This window comes from Dermacentor andersoni, chromosome 1 (genome assembly GCF_023375885.2).
Source record: "Dermacentor andersoni chromosome 1, qqDerAnde1_hic_scaffold, whole genome shotgun sequence".
In the NCBI taxonomy this organism is placed as follows: Eukaryota; Metazoa; Arthropoda; class Arachnida; order Ixodida; family Ixodidae; genus Dermacentor; species Dermacentor andersoni.
Window position 1 is genome coordinate 305,844,061 of NC_092814.1, and position 21,393 is coordinate 305,865,453.

A 21,393-nucleotide genomic window follows, 5' to 3' on the forward strand; every position below is an offset into this window, starting at 1 on the left:
TTTGGATTACTGGTAGGTGGCCTGTAGCACACACCTAGAAGGACATATCGAGGGGAAGAGCGAATAAGAAGCCATAGTATTTCTAAGTTGGAAGAAATAATAATTGGTGTACAGGATAATTCACGACTACAAGCAATAAGAACGCCACCCCCGCGTGCCCCTTGACGGTCGCAGCGATAAACATCGAAGTTTGGCAAGTCTTGGACTACTTCATCGCCCCTAATTTCACTTGTGAGCCACGTTTCCGTTAGAACTAGCAAGTTGCTCTTAGGTGACGTCACGAGATTTGATATTGCGTCACGTTTGGGAATGAAACTGCGGGCATTAGTGTAAACGATAGATAGGGAAAGGTTTTTCTTAGCGGCGGAAGGGCGGTTATTAACTGCACGAATTTTGCGCAATGATTGCTACTGAATATTTTTAACTGATTTCGTCAATTCGTCATATTCATAGCGCTGGGAACCGATAACGAGCGTTTTGAAACGCATGGAAAAAGGTATAGATTGACTTTTGGCGTAGGCGATAAGATGTTTTCGGGCGTTCCGAACTGCGGGTGAAAATCTTCGCTCACGTTATAATTTGTGCCTTTAAGTTTGCAGCCGTTAGACAGGACTGATTCTTTCGTTTTATATGACGCGAATTTGATAATGATGGGACGGTGCCGGTTAGGTGAATAGCGTCCAAGGCGATGAGCACGTTCGATATCTTTGGACTCAAGGTTTACCTTCATGATATCCGTGATTTCATCAATGATCAGCTTTTCTGAATGTGCAAAGGTTTCTTTCGGGTTAGTATCAGGAAGGCCATAGAAAATTAGACTATTCCTTCGGGACCGGTTGTCTGCGTCGTCTAGGCGATTTTCGAGGTCGGATATCACGCTGGCAGTGTGAGCAGCGGCATATTTGACAGCTTATAGTTCATTTTGAAGTGTTATCATGGCCTCGTAATGATGTTCCAGTGCGGCCATTCGTTTGTTCAAGTCCATTAGAATCTTATCAGTGTTTAAAATCTGACTTTTTAAGCCTTGAGCTTCACTGATTAGTGTATTCTGACTGGCTGAAATCTTCTGCAATTATTTCAACACAACGTTCGTGTCGGGTCCCGGGTTAGTTTCAACGTCGCCAGAGAGTATTAGTAAGCGGCGAATCTCTTCCACACATTCACCCATAAGAGCAAGGCAGCAATGGGGGCTCGGAAGCTGCACCAGACAATAGTCGCTACACCTCTTAGCAAAAAGGCTGTGCCTTGTACCAACCTGCATGCGAAAACCAGTGGGTTAGACGACATTGTCGTGGCGCAGCCACCGAGCCCACAGAGCGGCCGGAGCGGTAGGCTGTCTTTTATAGTCGACGAGCTGGAGAGCGTCGATGTCGATGCAGGAACCCACGATGAATCGAGAATCCATTGCTGTGCTGGCAGTACATAGGTAACCGGAGAGGCGCAGTCATGTGCGACCCTCGTTGCTACAAGCCTGCTCACACGCCTTGTACTAGACAGCGTGGCGCAAAAGAATTATCTTCGATTACAGTACAGATCGGATGGTTTCACGTCGCAGTGTTTTACGCTCATTAATAAGGCTAACTCAATCGGTGCTCTAACACCGTACCAGAAATCATGGCGTACAACATGCTCTGTTTTACCTGGCACCACATAGCTGCCTTACGTCACCAAAAGCGGAGTGTAAAGTCAAACCAGGACAAAACTCCATGTTATATACTACAAATCTAGTGCTGTACAACCAATTCTCGCAACGGTAGGATAGTACTAGGAATAAAAACCAGAAAAGAGGCGCGCGGGAAACACGCACAGGCGCTGAACTCACTTCCGTTCACCGTGTCGCAATGGACGAACAAGGGGAATTCGAAACACTCACTCACCTTTGATGTCGCTAAGTCGGAGGCGATCATTGCGATCTTCGAGGCAACAAGCCCATAAAAAGCGAGCAACACGCAGGAATATCCCAAATAAGTAGCAACGAAGCACACAAAGAACGCAGAAAACGCAGGAAGCTCTCAAGCAAACAGCGTGCACGAACTCGCCGGAATAAGCCAAGCATCCACAGCGCAAACGCGAAATCATACGTGTACACTCATACAAATGCACGCTTATATTATCATAAATTGTACCCATTGATAACAAATTTTGTAATATCATGTTATTACTGAACAATTGCTGCGATTTGCAAGTGTATGAAAGTTTTTTGCTTCCCTTCTTTGATGAACTACTTTCTTTAGCGCAGTAACGCAGTGCACCGGCCGGAGCTAATGATATGTGCGGGAAAAGGCGCCAAATTCAAACTTCGCAAACGCCGTGCTAATTTGTGCGCGCACAGTTTTCGTCATTTGGATTTTTAAAAAAAGTAATGCGTGCCGCAACCATGAGAACTGAAGTATTGACCAGAAAAGTACAGAAACGTCGCTGTTTGTGCTTCTTATTTCGAGGTCATGGCAAACTGCAGGCGGTCTGTCGTCCTATTCCTTAAACATTTGTGCGTGTGCTTCTGCGCTGTGCAGTTTGTCACCGAGAACCTATAGCATCGCAGATTGTGCTTGGTGGCCGAGCAGATTCCCAACACATTCGCCAGCACCCCGTCTAGGTGAGAGAAAAGAATTTGGCCTCCATGTGAAATATGAGCACCATGTCGTACATATCGGCCAAGCTTTTCGTTTCGTTCTGTTGCGCGCAAACGGGTAACATCTAAGCGGAACGCACTCTGTAAAAACGATGTTCACTGCTTTCTCCGCCTCACCCGCCGTGGTGGCTCAGTGGCTGAGGTGTTGCGCTACTAACCCGAGTGCTTGGGATCTAATGCCGGCTGCGGCGGCTGCATTTCGTTCGGTGCAGGTTAAAGGACCTGTTGTAACATATCGCACCGCTGACACGAGTTGTTGCATATCTCAGCGCTGACGCCCGTTGTTGCAAATGGGTCGCAAGCCCCAAGGGTAGCGTTGGCCTGGCGGTCTGGGGCACAACTGGAAGCATCCGAAGGTCCCAGCAACGCATGAGTCGACTGGTAACAGAACAACTTGTTTATTCTAGCATCGCAAAAGAGCGGGCGGTCAGGTCGACCGAAGTGGAGAGACGGGAGAGCACGTAACTCAACGGAAGAAATCGGAGCCTCTCTCGGCGTCCGGGAGCAGCTGCTCTTATACTCTCGGAGTTGAGGGCAAGAAGGAACGTCTCGGGATGAGACCACGTGACTCTGGGCACGGACAGGCTGAGAGACATGTTGACACGAGTGTAGTGACGCATCGCCGAGCCGGCGCCGATCAGACCTCCTCGCTTCACACTTGGGGAGCTCCTCTCCCCGGCTGCCGCGCTTTGACAAGCGTGGGCACACACACACACACACGCACACACGAAGACACGTGGCACTGAAACACGCCTGGACGCGCTTGGCGGGGAGGCGTATCGGCGGCGCTGAACGGGCCAAAATGTCCGCCGCTTTGAACGAAGCCCCGGCGTCCGTTGCATCCGCGCCGGCTATACCGCGCGTTGTAGGCGAAACGTAACAGACCGCCCCGCCGGGGGAAGGAGATCCCGATGGTCAGGGGACTGCATCCGCTGTCCGGAGGGATGTCGCTCGATGATGCTCATAACCGAAGTCGGGCGTCCTTTGGCGTTTCTTGAGCGCAGCGCACAGAGAAGGCCTCGTTCTCACGTTCAGGTTCACACAGGACACTGCAAAGTGACTTCGGGAGAGTTGCCATTTTTGTTCTCGTTCCCATCAAGCGTTAGAAATGCGCCGAAACTCAGCCGCTCAGTCAGCAAGCACGGCACAACCCTCACTAAGCCATGCCAGGCTCTTTCCCCTTTTATACTACTGCCTAGTTCCTTACAGTAGTCTAGCAGCACTCAGAACGCGTCCACAAATCGGAAAATTGCACTAGAAAGGACATCATCACTTTGAAACACTACACAAAAGCAATATGTTAAAAATCCTGCCTTAGGAAGAAAAACTTCAGTAACAAGCAATTTTGAGGCTGATTCCCACGTTAGGGGCTTCGACTTAAGCCATCGGCGTTACCGTTGAGACTCCCCTTTTTGTAACGCACCTCAAAGGAATATTGTTGCAACGCGAGGCTCCAGCGCAGGAGGCGGCCATTTTTGGGAGAGATGGTCTGCAGCCATTGGAGAGGGCAGTGATCCGTCTCAATGATAAACCTCGAGCCGGCTAGGTAGCATGACAATTTCTGAACGGCCCACACGATACACGCACACTCTTTCTCGGTGGCGCTGTACGCCTGCACACGACTGGTCAGCTTACGACTAACATACAGGACGGGGTGTTCTACTTCTCCATTTTCCCGTTGGCACAGTACAACGCCCATGCCTCGCTCACTAGCATCGCACTGAACAACGAACCCTTTTGTGTAGTCGGGCGATCGTAGCACAGGCTGGCTTGTTAGGGCGCTCTTTAGGGCGCTAAAAGCTCTTTCCTTTGTCTCGTCCCAGACGAATGTTTGCGGCTCTGTCTTTCTTACAGCATCCGTCAGGGGAGCCGCGATATCAGAGTACCTGGGGATGTACCTCTGATAGTAGCCGGCGACACCTAAGAACGACCGAATATCGGTCTTCGTGCGCGGTTGCGGGAAGTCTCGCACAGCGGCCACCTTTATTTCAGAGGGGCGGCGACGACCCCGTCCAATCACGTGACCAAGGTAGACAACCTCGGCCTGTCTGTGCTAACTGGCACTTGGGAGCCTTGACTGTCAAGCCCGCATCGCGCAGGCGGGTTAGCACTGCCCGCAAGTGGGCCATATGCTCAGGCCAGGATGCGGAGAATATCGCTACGTCGTCTAGATACGGTAAAGCGAATTCTTGCTGTCCCCGCAACACTTTATCCATGAGGCTTGAAAAGCAGTATGGCGCGTTCTTCAAACCAAAACTCAAAACTTTAGGACGGAATGTCCCCATTGGTGAAATGAACGCCGCATACCTACTAGCCTCTTCTGTAAGTGGAACCTGCCAATAACCCCTGACAAGATCTAGGGTGGAAATAAATTGAGCGCTACTCACTCTCTCAAGGCGCTCCTCGATGTTAGGGATCGGATAAATTTGATCCTTAGTGATGGAATTAAGCCTGCGGTAGTCGACGCAAGGACGAGGTTCCTTGCCCGGTACCTCAACTAAAATCAAAGGGAAGGTATAATCACTCTCACCCGCCTCAATAACACCGAGCTGTAGCATTTTCTTTACCTCAGCCTCCATAATATCGCTCTGGCGGGGTGACACCCGGTACGCCTTGGATCGTACTGGCTCTGGGGAGGTAAGTTCTATGTCATGAGTAAGGACAGAAGTCCTACCAGGCCTCTCAGAGAACAGACCTTGAAACTCTTGTAAGAGCTGGTGTAGTTCGGTTTTCTGCTCAGGCGACAGCGATGCTTTACTGATTAAGTCACTAATGACTTGATCGGTGTCTTTCCTGTTCGTCACTGAGCCTAGTCCCGGAAGCTCGACCGGAAGCTCTTCGGGAGCGTTTACCATCATACACACTACTGCTTCCCGTTGCTTATAGGGTTTGAGCAGATTACAGTGGTAAACTTGCTGTGCTTTCCGTTTTCCTGGCAGACTGACCACGTAGTTGACGTCCGACAGTTTTTGAACAATCCGTGCTGGGCCCTTCCACTGCACGTCGAGTTTGTTCTTTAGCGATGTGCGCAATATCATGACCTCATCGCCCACCTCAAAACGACGGGCCCTGGCTGTCCGATCATAATAAACCTTGGCCCTCTGCTGGGCCTTTGCCATTGCTTCACCGGACAACTCCTGTGCCCTTCTTAAGTGTTCGAGGAGCTTAAGCACGTACTCCACCACGACTGGGTCGTCGCCCCTGCCTTCCCACGATTCTCGAAGCATGCGAAGCGGAGATCGCAGCGAGCGACCGTACACCAGCTCAGCTGGCGAAAACCCCGTAGCCGCATGCGGCGTGGTCCTTAATGCAAACATCACCCCAGGCAGACACAGCTCCCAGTCAGTTTGATGTTCAAAACACAATGCTCTCAACACGCGCTTCATGACGGAGTGGAGCTTCTCAACGGAATTCGACTGGGGGTGGTGCACTGAGCTGTGTAACAGCCTTACCCCGCACCTTTCGAGAAAGGCTGTCGTCAAAGCGCTCGTAAACACCGTGCCCTGATCTGACTGGACTTCCGCAGGAAAACCAACTCGCGCAAATATGGACAGTAGTGCATTGACTATCTCAACTGAGCTGAGTTCTTCAAGCGGCACTGCTTCAGGGAACTTTGTCGCTGGGCAGATCACAGTCAAAATGTGTCTGTACCCCGTGGCTGTTACCGGCAGAGGTCCCACTGTGTCAATAACGAGCCGTCTAAAAGGCTCCGTAATGATAGGTACCAACTTCAACGGCGCCCTCGATTTGTCCCCTGCTTTGCCCACCCGCTGACAGGTGTCACATGTCTTCACAAAGTGGTCTGCGTCCCGAAAACACCCTGGCCAATAGTACTCTTGCAAGAGACGGTCCTTAGTTTTCTTAACTCCTAGGTGTCCGGACCACGAACCCCCATGCGACAAGCGCAACAGATCCTGACGGTAGCACTGAGGCACGATCAGCTGATCGAACTCCACTCCCCTGCGGTCTAGATACTTCCGGTACAGGACCCCACCTCTTTCCACAAAGCAAGCATTTTTCTTGGCGATACCTTCCTTGACAATGCAGCGGATGTTTTCTAGGCTGCCATCCTTCTTTTGCTCGGCTATCAAAGCCGACCGGCTGACTTTTAGCAACCTATTAAGTCCATCTGACGTAGGCGCGATGAGCAAATCTGCAGATAGCTCTTCTAACTTTCCCGCATCGGGAATTTCCTCTCCAGTATCTGGTGCCTTTAACGCTACAGGCTCAATTTTATTCAGTTCGGGCGTGCTCTGAATATCAGCTTGCTGCGCCTCTGACCATTTCTCATTGTTCGACAACGTCGGCCCCGCAACTACCGCCTTTGCAGCGAGCTCCCGAACCTTCGATCTGGTTAAGGCCTGAACGCTAGCCTCACCAAACAAAAGCCCCTTCTCGCGCAGGAGGTGATCGGACCTGTTCGAAAATAGGTACGGGTACTGGGGGGGCAGCATAGATGACACTGCGGCCTCCGTCTCAAGTGTTCCGAAAGGTCCTTCAATAAGCACTTTTGCTACGGGCAGACACACGCTATGAGCTTCCACTGCTTGCTTGATCCATGCGCACTCGCCCGTGAACATATCGGGTTCTACGTAAGAGGGGTGAACTACATCCATCGTAGCTGCGGAATCGCGAAGCACTCGGCACTCTTTCCCGTTCACGAGGAGGTCTCGCATGTAAGGCTCGAGAAGCTTCATGTTCTCGTCAGTGCTGCATAATGACAAAAACACGACTTTTGTTTTTGTTTCTGGACACTGCGCCGAAAAGTGACCCGGCTTCTGACACGTATAACACACGCGCACTTGCCTCGTCTCGAACCGCTTTCTGCTTTCGGCTTCGGCTGCTGCCGTCTCCTTACGTTCGGTCGGACTGCTTTCACTCGCATCCGCACTACGTGTGTCCCTCTTTGCTCTCATGGGTGTGAACTTCGGCCTCTCAAACTTCGAGCCAAATTCACCCTTTTGACCGTCCTTAGCTCCGCGAGCCCGACGCGTCACAAACTCTTCGGCTAGCTCAGCGGCTCTAGCCACCGTACTAACGTCTGGCCTATCCAAGACCCAGTACCGCACGTTCTCAGGTAACCGACTATAAAACTGTTCCAGCCCGAAACACTGCAGAACTTTCTCGTGGTCACCAAACGCTTTCTCTTCTTTGAGCCACTCCTGCATGTTTGACATAAGCCTGTAGGCAAACTCTGTATATGACTCACTTTTACCTTTCTCATTTTCCCGAAACTTCCGACGGAACGCCTCCGCTGACAGCCTGTACTTTTTTAACAGACTCGACTTCACTTTGTCGAAATCCTCTGCCTCCTCTCTATTCAAGCGAGCGACTACGTCGGCCGCCTCGCCGGGTAACAAAGTGAGCAAGCGCTGTGGCCACGTTTCCCGAGAGAACCCCTGCTTCTCGCACGTTCGCTCAAAGTTAACCAGGAACAAACCAATGTCCTCTCCAAGCTTAAACGGCCGCATCAGGTCAGTCATTTTGAACAATACTCGTTCTCCTGCACCGTGTGCCTGACTTCCATTACGAGCGCGTTCCATCTCTACCTCGAGACGCTTCATTTCCAAAGCGCGGTCGCGCTCTTCTTTTTCTTTCTCTTTTTGTTCTTTTCGTTCGCGCTCCTGTCTTTTTGCCGTCTCCCTCTCCTCAATGGTCTCAAGGCATTCCGACAGCTCGTCATCCTCAGCTTCTAACTCAAGAATAGCCCTTAGCAGTTCTGGTTTTCTGAGTTTGTCTGAGACATCCAGACCCAACTCTCTTGCAAGCTCCAGCAATTTCGGTTTGCGCAACGACTTCAAATCCATGGCTGCTCTGAATGCTGCTTTCTCTACTGCCTACTATTGTCTTGCCGCAAACTAACCCGGCAGCAACGACAACCACAATTACCAGCTCTGTTTCTGACACTAACAAAAGCCTGGCAAAACTCAGAAGAAGAAAGTCCCGCACTCACCAAACCTCGCAGCCAAGAATTCAGCGCAGTCGTTCCGCTGCAGGCAACCAGTCATCACACAGGGCTCGTTGCACTGCTCCCGGATGGTCGTTGTGCTGCTCAGCATACAGTCAACCGCATATCTTCGCTGCTGGCCTCCGTTGTCGCGATCTCACCGCTACCACCAGTTGTTGTAACATATCGCACCGCTGACACGAGTTGTTGCATATCTCAGCGCTGACGCCCGTTGTTGCAAATGGGTCGCAAGCCCCAAGGGTAGCGTTGGCCTGGCGGCCTGGGGCACAACTGGAAGCATCCGAAGGTCCCAGCAACGCATGAGTCGACTGGTAACAGAACAACTTGTTTATTCTAGCATCGCAAAAGAGCGGGCGGTCAGGTCGACCGAAGTGGAGAGACGGGAGAGCACGTAACTCAACGGAAGAAATCGGAGCCTCTCTCGGCGTCCGGGAGCAGCTGCTCTTATACTCTCGGAGTTGAGGGCAAGAAGGAACGTCTCGGGATGAGACCACGTGACTCTGGGCACGGACAGGCTGAGAGACATGTTGACACGAGTGTAGTGACGCATCGCCGAGCCGGCGCCGATCAGACCTCCTCGCTTCACACTTGGGGAGCTCCTCTCCCCGGCTGCCGCGCTTTGACAAGCGTGGGCACACACACACACACGCACACACGAAGACACGTGGCACTGAAACACGCCTGGACGCGCTTGGCGGGGAGACGTATCGGCGGCGCTGAACGGGCCAAAATGTCCGCCGCTTTGAACGAAGCCCCGGCGTCCGTTGCATCCGCGCCGGCTATACCGCGCGTTGTAGGCGAAACGTAATAGACCGCAGATGGTCAAAATAAGTTTGGTCAAATAAGTCTTACTACGGTGCGGCTCATAATCAATGCTTGGTTTTGGCACGTAAAACCACAGACTTGAATTTTGTTAACTTTCTCCGCCACCTTGACCATATTTAACATGGAGGCATGCAATGCCGTTTCCTAACACACAGCCAGGGCACTGGCCAATTATAATGGACGCCGATGGAAATGCAGGATGCGTCCAATCGTCGCTTGTTTGTCACTGCTTGTGGGGACGTTTGTCGTCTCAAACTGCACACACACACACACACACACACACACACACACACACACACACACATATATATATATATATATATATATGCAGGGTGTTTCTGCTAACTTTAGGCCGAGTGTAAACACTATGCCTCTATGTCAACGCGACTAAATGCATGTTGCTCACATTTGTATGTGAGCAACAAATGTATGCGCTATTTTTGTATTTTGCTTAATTAGCTAATTAGTCAAGGATAATTAACCAACTTCTGAAGCAAGGAAGTTAGGAAAGACATTCCAATTAGAAAGTTGCGGAGCAGTTGGCAACACGTCCGAATAAACAGTTTCTGTCTTTCTATCCGTTAAGTATTAGTGTTTTTCAGCTTACTGCGGATGCCCGCGAAATACAAAAAACACCACGTGACATGGGATGCCCGCCTGCGAGTCGTGATTGCTCTGCTCCTAAGCCTTCCGCGCACAAACAAAACATACCATTTAACCAGTGTGAACACCCCTCAGCTTATCGCCATCATGAACCGCAGCGAGGGAAGCCCGTCGCTGGCATCAATACCACAGCCAACGCCTTCGTCACTGCCCTGTCGCCTTTTAAGCGGCAATACACCCTGCTCGTTGGTATGCTCGTTTGGGAGCGCTGCAAGCACGGTGCGCAAGCGGGTATGTCGGATGATATTTCTTGTATTTCGCGGGCATCCGCAGTAAGCTGAAAAACACTAACACTTAATGGATAGAAAGTTAGAAATTGCCTAATTGGACGTTTTACAAAGTGCGCTAGAACTTTCTAATTGGAATTTTTTGCCTAGCTTTGTTGCTTCAGAATGGCTAGTGTTCTTGACTAATTAACTAATTAGGAAAAATACAAGAATAGCGTGACACATACAAGAGTGAGCAACATGCATTTGGTCGCATCGTCTTATGGTGCATCGGCATGTTTTTAAACTCTGAGTAAAGTTAGCTGAAACACGTGTAGATATGTCTATGGTTCAAGTAACGTGAAACAACACCCTGTATATATGCAATGGTGATCAAGTGATCTGTAAAGCAACATATATGTGCAAAAGACGCACACATACATATGTGCGTGTTTTTCACATATACTTCGAAGCTCAATATTGCTCGTGACTCAATATCATTCAACAATAAGTTAACAGCATTTAGACAACGACTTTTTTGTTGAAAACTACTCAAAATTGGCACAATAATACTCAATACTATTCAACAATATATCAACGGAATTTAGTCAACGACTTTATTGTTGGAAACTACTCAACAATTACTAAATAATACTCAATACTATTCAAGAATATATCAACAGAATTTAGTCAAGGACTTTTTTGTTGTGAACTGCCCAAAAACTTTACTGGTGAATTATTGATCTGTGGTTTCAATAATTGTTGAGGTATTGTTGAAAGGCTATTGAGTCAACAATTCGTCAACAATATGCCAACAACATTTCAACAGTAATTTTCATAAGGGCACTGCAGGTCAAAGGCCTCTCTCATACTTCTACAACTACCCCGGTCATGTACTAATTGTGGCCATGTTGGCCACAATTAGTACATGTACCCGGTCATTAGTAGTAATTGTGGCCATGTGTGGCCATGGCCACCTAACTTTCTGCCGCACCCTGCTACGCTTGCCTTCCCTTGTAATCCAGTCCGTAACCCTTAATGACCATCGGTTATCTTCCCTCCTCATTACATGTCCTGCCAATGCCCATTTCTTTGACTTGATTTCAACTAAGATGTCATAAACTCGCGTTTGTTCCCTCATCCAATCTGTTCTTTTCTTATCCCTTAACGTTACACCCACCATTCTTCTTTCCATAGCTCGTTACATCATCCTCAATTTAAGTAGAACCGTTTTTGTAAGCCTCCATGTTTCTGCCCCGTACGTGAGTACTGGTAAGACACAGCTGTTATACACTTTTCTCTTGAGGGATAATGGCAAGCTGGTGTTCATTTGTCTGAGAATGCCTGCCGAACGCAACTTAGCCCATTCTTATTCTTCTGATTATTTCAGTCTCATGATCCGGATCCATGGTCACTACCTGCCCTACAAGAGCTGCAAGAGCTGCTCTTGTCGCGGCGTTGGTCTGGCGAACCTGCTGCTTTTGTAGAACACAAGCGATCGGTAATGGCATGTCAAACGCTTGTGTACTGCATTGGAACATTCCTTGCAGCTCTCTGGCCTGGCTAGTGTGCAATCGAAGAAAACGCTCAAAAACGATTGGGAGTTTGCGGAGAAGCGAGTCACCTTCTAACCGTTGCAGTTACAGGATATTTTCTCCCGCTGGCCACACCGCTCATGTGGTGCTTCACCGTCAGAAGAACAACGAACGTTTGCGATACGTGCAAGGAATTGTTGTTTTCTCAGCCCTTTACCTCGAAAAGAAGATCCCATATTTTACTGCGATCAGTGTACTATTCACCTGATTAGGTGAAGCGGAAGAGGAAGGCAAGAATTTAGTAAGTGTGGCACATGTACTCTAGTGGTCGAGCTAATGCATCTTCGCGACTCACCGACGGTCAGAATGATCACTTGTCTCGAGATGATCCGTATGCGACACTAAGTGTTTTTAAAGCACGACATCTCCAAGTAGTCGGTATAGATTTCCGAGCCTCTCGTGGGATAGCCTTCTTTCGTCCCGCAGCGTGCACTAGGGTAAATTCACACTTTAATTTGACGTCGTTTGCTACCCACTTCAATTGTTTGGGCCCAGTTCACAAAGAATTTTCTTCCTAATAATTATTTGTCACTAGCCAGCTGTATTCGCAGAGCTGTCGTGATTATTTAGCACTGTTTGATGAGCTTTTATTTTACTCATTGTGTAAAGTAAGTAAGAGCTAGCCAGATTAGAATTTATCGCGAAGCAACAACTATTCGTAAGGAACTGTACAGTACATGTACGGTCTCCAAAATTTACATGGTACTGTTCTGCTAAGAGTTCGCCACCTGGCCAGTTTTTCCCTCATGATGCCGGCTGCCGCTTCAATTCTACACAGACACACCATTTGTCTATTTTTTCGATCCTCCCTATCGGCGCATATATGGAGTTGTTTTTTTTTTCAGGTGCACCAATTTTTTTAAATTGCCTGTAGCAGATAGCACAGTGCTTACCCTTGAGCTAAATTACTCAATGAGGCAACCATTACATTTAAGTGAAATCAAAATGCTTAATTGAATAATTAACCTAATTCCACTAATTATTCTTATAATTATTCACAGGCACACATTTTAATCTACAAAGTGTAGCTAGTGAGTTTGAATGACATATTGACTTAGAACGAATTCTTAAAATGGCACATGTTTCGAGATATGCGTTGTCAAACTTGCAGTAAAACTTGTAGTCCAAGACACATATGCAGACTTCTGGCTAAAAGGCGGTCAAGAGCTTCCTCCGAAGAACAGGAGAGATTGCAATAGACCGGGACAAAAAAAAATGACAACCACTCTACTCTGTGAAGATGGAATGGCAGCGAAAGCTGACGACAATCAAAGCTCTCAAACGAAAAACAAAGTGCTTTCGCTGCCATCCCATCTTCACAGAGTGGAATGGTTGTCATTTTTCGCGTTGTGAGTCTGGCTTCGTTGCTCGTTCAAAGGTGCCCCGGCTCGCGATTGTAATTTTCGCTCAGCATCGCGGGAACGTTCTTCGTCGGTGGTCGTTTCAAGCCGGCGCCGTTTACATTCTCGTTGCTGTTCCCTCTGGCGCTCCTCGTACGCATGTTGTTCTTTGGGTGTACGAATTATACGTGTCCGCCCCATCGATAACGCTGCTGTTTTTAGTGCCGATACCTCTGCAGTTTATATACTGCGATAACCTTGACGTCACGCTATTGTTCAAGGCGAGAGTTCTAATCTGTCCCGTATTTTAACATCTGCGCCGCCGCACTGCACCCGGATGGGTTTGTTAAAAATCGCAAAGTCTGCTCTTTTTTTTTGCCAGACGCTGAAAAAAACTAGGGAATGTTGTCATTACACCTTTCGTTGTAATAGGCTATTCTTTGTCTTATAATCGCACTGTGCGCTCCAAGTAGTGATGATGTTGAAGGGCCCACTTTCATTTCGGCAATGCGTCGTAGATCGTTTATCACGGTGATAATGTTCCGTTCCAGTTAGTTTATTTGCGCTCTCCATGTTAGTTTTCTGTCATGGACAGCACCTAAGAACCTCCGTTGCCGAATATCACTTGGATGTTCTCTATCTAGCAATAGACTGAGCTTTTTCTTGAGTTTTCTTGTGAATATGAGAACAGCGGCATTTTCAAGTGAGAGAGCCAGGCCTAGGCTAATTGAAAATTCATTGATGGCATCTGGACCTTGTTGCAGACTGTGCTGTATGAATTGTGTGTTCGACCTCGAAATCCATATGCATAGATCGTCTGGATAAATGAGTAGCTGAGGGAGGCAGGAAATGCATTAGGCATCTGAGACATATTACAATTAAAGAAAAAATGACTTAGCACGCTTCCTTTCGGGACAGCGTATGTCACTTTCTACTCACTGCTCTTTCCGCCACGTGCACTGATGAATGTCCTTTCCTTTAAAAAATCTGTGATCCAACACGGAGACAGGCCATATATGCCTAACAGAAGGACTCGGTCTAAAATATGGGTGTGACTTACTGTATCAAAAGCCCGTTTAATGTCGAGAAATACAGCAACAGTAATTTTTCCACATTGATATTCGTGCTCTGACATTCGTGCTCTGTATGCGTGACCGGATCCAATATTGCGTCCGTACTTCAACGCCATCTGCGGAACACCACCATTTTATTGGACTGCCTCTTTGTATTTTGGACCCACCCCTGAAGCCTGGCATCAATAATTTTCTCTATTATTTTACAGAGGTAGCGTGTAAGGCTTACTGAACGAAATGACTTCAAACACAACGGTGACATGCACATGCCAGGCTTCAAAACTGGAACTACTCTCGCGGTCTCCTCGGAAGCTGGGAGGCTTTCTGAGATCCAAATATCGTTGAGCACATTCAACTGGATACATGTTCCTGTGGGACCAAGATTTCATAAAGCACCGTAGGTCTGCGCTTGTGGCAGTCTTCTTACGACAAGCTTCAAGCGCACATTTCAGTTCCTCGATAGAAAATGATTGACGTGTCTTTCGAGTTGTGTTCATTGTAGTGGGAGGTGAGTACAGTGCTTCGACTACTGCGGCTCAGTTCTGAAAGACTGGCGTGGTCAAAGCGCTCCCTGGACGCACTATAATCTGGCAAAAAGTAACAGTAATTGTTTCTGGAACGTTATTTACTAAGGCTAGAGCTCTAAATGGCTATTGCTGTGTCACCAGTCCATTAAAGTACATTATAACGTTCCACAACTTCGGCTGTGGATTTAAAGGGGATAATTAGGAGCAGAGTTTTCCCCACCGCTTCCTGATAAGCTTCTGAAGTTCACGGCGCCTCGTGGAGTAAGTATTTTGAGTGTCTGTGCACACGTGGAGGCGATCCGTCTGCCGGTACTTTCGCTCCGCCCTCCGTCGAACATCTGAGTTTTAATATGCGGAATCTACGCCTGCATAAGCGTTTGAAATAGGAAGAATACTGGGTGTGAGGTCTACGCTATGTTGTATAAGCGAAACAAGGATTTCTACATCGCCTATTGTGTCTGCTTGCCGAGTCGCATGGAATCTGAATGCTTGCCAGTTTGTTATTTTAGTACTTCGCCAAGGCGGCGCACTGCGTAATCAAGAATGTCTGAAAAGTATTGAGAAGTGGCCACTTCTTCAACTGTACCGCGAAGTGACACAGAGACTAGAAGCAGACAGGACGAGCGCTCATCCTGTCTGCTTCTAGTCTCTGGCTGTGTCACTTCGCGCTACAATTCATAATCATGATACTCTACCAACTCGCCCAACTTTTGCATTACAACTGGCCACTTCCTCTTGTTTCCCCATCTGTTCTCCACTCTATGGCACTTGCGAGATAACCTGAATATAACGCAAAGTCGAGGCCACTAGAGTAGTTGTGACCAAGTAAGAATGTTTCGGAGTCGTCGTTTAACAGATATAGACCACTCCTCTCGACAGAATTCAGTTGCATGTTTTCGCGGTGGTCAGAGTGATTGCTTCCCCACATAACATTATGTGCATCAAAATCGCCGCACATGTTAACAGTGCCCTTACACATGCATAAAATTTGATTACGTTGCTTCGTCGACCCAAAAGTGCGTGATAAGTTGTTCTTCGTGTCATAGCTGAAGATCTCACATCATTATCACCACAGCAGACAAACCAATTGCTTTTGTGCTTTGATACGATTTGCCGAAGTATGTGCATGCTATTGTATCAGCATACGATTAGCGTAACGCTCGGCTTGGTGGTGCTAGGCCCAGAGCTTTAGGAGGCGTACATCAGGTGCTGACTGTTCTTCATTTATAGTTGTAGCGATGGTACTTGCCGTTAATATCTACTGTTGAGATGACGGTCCAATCACGATGGGTCTATTCTAGATGCTCGCTCGTCCCGGTCAACTTCATCCCAATTGATGAATTTAATTTTGTTTCTTTGTGTTTCTTCACGTACTTTGCCAATGTACTTTGCATGTATAAACAAATCAATTCCCTGTCCAGTGCATACAGTAGATGCTGAGGGGCCAAGGCGCCACGCGATATCCAATGCAAGAGATGTAGTTACTGTGAAGGTAACTACAGCTGGTTGGTTTAGGAGCGTTAACTAATAGTGTAAGTTTCCTAAAACCGTGGAAACGCCCATTGCACTCTAAGCTGTTTGGCCAGACATAGTCTTAGAATGTTGTTTCCTAATTTTCTCTTTGCATTTATCTATATCTGGCTTGTTTTGTCTTTTTCAGAAAACAGAGGCAACACGCTAGAGTACAAGGCCCGGATGAATGGGACATCATAAAAGTAAAATGTAAGAAGTTTATATCTCACGCCACTTCAAATGTTAAGACCTGGTCTAGAACTACATGATTAGTTAGTTATGTAGGGTTTGACGGCGCGAAAGCAACTGCGGCTATGTTGCGCAAACTAAGAAATAAAAAAAAGAACTTGTAAAATGGAGATGCGAAAAATCAACGGACGTTCGTCGCACTTGCCAACGTGCGGTGCGTCGAGAAACAGACGCCGGAGTCAGACAACTCATGACAAAACACATAAAGAAGTGTATTTACATTAACTAGACAGAAAATGAATTGACGCAAACATGCAGAAACAACACATTTGGTGTAAACAGAGCTCACACCTACTATTAAAGCCTTAGCGCGGTCTCTACACGCTAAAAAGTTCAACGCGCTCCTATTTGAAGCACTAACCGGTACTGAAGCTCGCGCGACCTACAAGTCAACAAAAAGTTCGACGCTCTCACGCCAAGTCCGTCGCGTCGACTCACTAAGTACGGCGTTTATCATGCTGTTGGAGCAGGGTCTAGCTGTTAATGGCTTGCGATGGCTCGAGGTTGTACCAGTAGCGGGTGGCGGAGACGTGGGCGGGGACGTCGTGTACCTGGGCCGCGGTTTAGGACTGCCTAGCGGCTGTACCAGGCAGCCACGCAGACCCGGGCCTGGTGCACGTCGTTCGTCGCTCGCGCAGCCGCACTCAATCTTGTCAGCGGGCTCCTGGTAACACCGGGAAGCCATGCGTCCTCGGACCCAACTCGTGCTCAGTGGTGCCCGGCTGGCTGCCTTGGTCGCTGACTCCGGCCCGTTGAGTCTCCAGGGACGTCCACCACGTCCGATGTCCCTGGCTAATAGCCACTGTCTCATTTTCCAGCCTACGTCTTCGCCGGCCTCTTCTCTCGCCACTGATTCTTTTCGAGCACACGTTCTGCACACGTTGCCCAATCATAGCACAACGCACCGTCGAAGCACCCCCAAGTCATCCCTGATCGGACCATTGCACTCATGTGCACCTGCACACGTGGCCCAGTGACGGTGGCATCCGTTGCTGTACTTCGTAGTCTTGGTCTGCGCGTCCCTGATTGGGCCACGTACGCGCACACGTGGTCCGATCGCGATGGACGCTTCATTGTGGTCCTCTTCTACGCTCCACGTGTAATCACGCCGTGCTTTAGCACTTGCTTTTTCACCACTCGCTATAGAACTATATGAGTTGTGCTGAATAATCCTCCATTATTTCACAGCCATATAGACCTTTTTTTTTCATGGACGCTGCCATATTGCGAAGACAGTGGCGCCTTCCATGGGCAATCGGCATTCTGGCTTGGGCAAGCGTTCCGTGTTGGATGCCAGGTGTACGCTTTGTGACAGTTTCTGGTAGCTGTCTCTGGTGGCGCGGTCTATATATATATTTAGTATGATGTGGCGTCTTCTACATGGGGAATAATTCTATGAGACGCACTGAAGTAATTTAAGTCAGCATGGCCGGAGTTCCTATGGCGTTGAGGCGAAGAGAGCACCCAGCGTGATGTGTGCGTACGTGTTTGAACCTACAATCAGTCTCGGAGATCAGTTTTGTGTTCCTTAAAATTAGCTTCGCTAATGTTACCTTACTGCAGCCTTCTCACTACAGTTCTAAGCTGTCGTTTAGAAGCAATGAGTAGTTATCAAACACACACACACACACACACACACACACATACATATATATATATATATATCCTTTCCAACAGTGTAATCACCATTCTGCCATGCAGTACGTTGTGCTTTTGACTTTCAGAAGCGTTCGAATTGTTACCGGTAGAGACATTGCGCCCCTACCTCTTTTGTTGGACAAGATTTTCACCCACGAATAAGATTGTTTAGGTTTATAATGACAGCATATTGTGTGGTGTGAATCACACTTGTCGAGTGGTCAGGCGACTGGTTGCGGACTGCGCGGGCGTCCGAAGCAGTGGTAGATGCTGGGTCAAAGAAATTTGTTTTATATAGCGCATGAACTAAGCATGCAGCATGACGATTCCAGGTCTTCTTGCGGCGTTCGCCCTGCTTCTTCTTCTTTTTACGCAAAAGAAGATGATGAAAACCTAATTTCTTTTCGTTTGGTCTTGTTTGGCCCGTCATCTACGAGGCACTCGCAGTGCCTTTAAGCCACCCCATTTCGGAATCACTGCTTTACTGGGCAAAGAGGCAATGCCGGAGCACAAAGCTGATATGTATCATGCTATTTCACCAACCGCAGTGATTGCTGTGTTGAGCAACGTCATCGGCCTCATACAGGAGGTTAACGTACAAATAGCACAGTGATTTCAAGTTTACGAGACTTGAAACGCGTGGGAACGGTGTCGGTGGCTGACGCAAATGTTTTATAACGATTATCGTTTAGATGTTAAGGGCTTGCATTGGTTTGGCCGTATGCACGAGCACTCTTATTTTTTGGTGCTCGCCCCAAGCGATCAGGTAGTGTGAAGGTTTTCCAATTCGCGCTGGCAATTCCTAAGCACCATTTCCCTTCGTCATCTGAAAATCCCATAAGCCAATATAGTGCATAGCACATACACACACCGCGGCTGATAATGCACGGCGCATATTTGCGCAGCCAAGAGAAATTTACGCTCATTGTAGTTACCGCTGCACCGAAAGGATACACTATAGTTCTCCGGTGACCTTCTATTAACTGGCATCGTAAATTTCGCAAACCACACGACCAAACAACGTGAAATCCTTCCGCGGCACGCGAACGCAACGCATTCAAGCAGCGCCGCTCCAGCTCGCATAAGCCAGAGAGGAGGAAAGGCTCGCCGCGCGCCGTTCCTTCCTCGCCCGATTAAAAGGTCTAAATTTCCGGTATCTGTAAAAGCTATCTGACAGGATTTCTTTCCGGCATGCTCAGAAAGTAAAAAAAAAATACTTAGTGCCCTTCCGCTCTGTGAAGAAGGATAACCAGCGAAGTTGGTAAAGAATGATTATTGTGATAACTGTATTGATTTATATAATTATTGATATTTGATTGAATAAAGACACACGTATTTTCGTGGTTGTTATCGTCATTTTCTCTCATTCGCTGTGCACTGCGATCAGTTGTACTGCGATGCTAGACACGTTCTTGCCGTGGGTTAAATCTATACACGACCAGTGGCGCATGGTCGGTACGCTGACGACCACGTAGCACTCAATTCCAAACCGTTCCACCAAGAAAGACACGATCCACCTGCCGTCGGGGCGCACAATGGCGACGTTAAAGTCCCCCGCTATGACGATCGACTTGTCTCCGACGGATGACATCCAACCAAAGGCGTCTACTAGGAAGGTCTCGATGTGTCCTTTGGATGTAGCCGTAGGGATGTAGACTGTTGCCACTACGGTCCCATCTTCCGTCTGCACGACACACGCCTCTGCACATTTGGCCTGCTCTGCGATGGGTAACGCGTAGGGCGAGACGCCCACGCAGCCATTCTTTGCCTAAATTATTCCGCACACGTGTACTTGCTGCACACACTCCGATTGCACATACTGCCGCAACGCCACCGCCGCACATTTACGCTGATCTTGATAATGCATGCCGCCGATGGCCGCTGCTGCTACCGCCGACGCTCCAGACGGCGTTTCTGTAGTTCGTACATAAGAGAGCAGCTGATAACATGGGCGCCTCGACCTACAGGTTACCCATCGCAGGGCACGCCGAGTGTGCAGACGCGTGTGCTGGGCCGCACTGCTGATAACGTCGCTAGGGCGATGGCTACGTCAGAAGAAAACGAGACACAACGATATTAGGCAGTTTTAGTTGGGCGTCCGCAGCAGCTCTGCGTACGCGGCAAACCCGCGGAGGCGTCAGTGCGCATACGCAGCACGCAGGAGCCCGCACGGTATCTTGCGGGCGCCCGCAGCTTTTGAAAAGCTGCGTAACGTCCGCTGCAGGCTCAGTGGGCTTCGCGGGACGTTCTCGCATGGTCTCGCGTGTCCACCAGAGCGCATTTTAGAGCGCAGCTCTTTGGCGTCCGTTCCTGGGCTTCGCGTCGTCGTCGGCGTTGTCGTCGGCCTCGTAACCAGCTCCGCCCCCCTTTCATCCCCCCAGCGCTAGCAGCGACCGACTGATACCGCTGGATGCCGCTGACGCCGCTAGAGAGTCAAGATAACGTGACTGCATAGAACACCGTCGCCGCCATGCAGAAAAAGGAGGAAAGGGTCCCCCCCCCCCCCCTGTTCTTGTGTGGAGGATAGGGTGCTCTTCAGTTGCCGACGCGCCGGTTATTTCACGTAGGCCCCGGCACGTCGACGAATACGTGACCACCTTCCCACGGCTAGACCTGGTTCTTAGCGCTGCGGAAGCGCGGGTATCATATTGTTTGTGTCGGCATCGGCGGCGTTGTCCCTGAAACCAACTCCGCAGCTGGGGTTGACTCACTATCGGCGTCAGCGGCATCAGTCAGTCGCTGCTATCTGTTCCCTCCTCCCTTTATCGTGTTGTCCGCTTGCTGCGCGCGCTTCTGCCCCCATCGTTTGCCGCTGGGTGTACACGCCGCCCCCCTCCCCCCTCTTCCTGCGAGTCTCCGGTTGTCAAAGCGCCGGCTCGAACTTAATTCCTTTCTTCGCTCCTCCTCCAATGCAACCCCTGTGCGGTGGCAATCAGAGAGCCAGATCGGTGGCGGCGGATCTGTATATGTGCACCGCCCGAGCCGAAATTGCCGCTGCCGTTCGCCCTGTGCGGTGGCAATCAGAGAGCCAGATCGGTGGCGGCGGATCTGTATATGTGCACCGCCCGAGCCGAAATTGCCGCTGCCGTTCGCCACTGCGAAATTATCTGCCAGTTCTTTCTGAGCCATGAGCGAGACGACCGATGGAAGTCCTCCGTCTGCTGC

At 49.1% G+C, this 21,393-nt stretch overlaps 1 protein-coding gene across 1 annotated transcript in view; it reads left to right on the forward strand.

The window, feature by feature from the left end:
• Positions 1-21,393, forward strand: part of LOC126547723 (uncharacterized) — a 55,557-nt gene that overhangs the window by 5,043 nt on the left and 29,121 nt on the right. Inside the window, exon 2 of the mRNA XM_050195685.3 lies at positions 16,490-16,551. Coding sequence (XP_050051642.1) covers positions 16,490-16,551 — 62 coding nt within the window. The remainder of the gene's footprint in view (positions 1-16,489; positions 16,552-21,393) is intronic.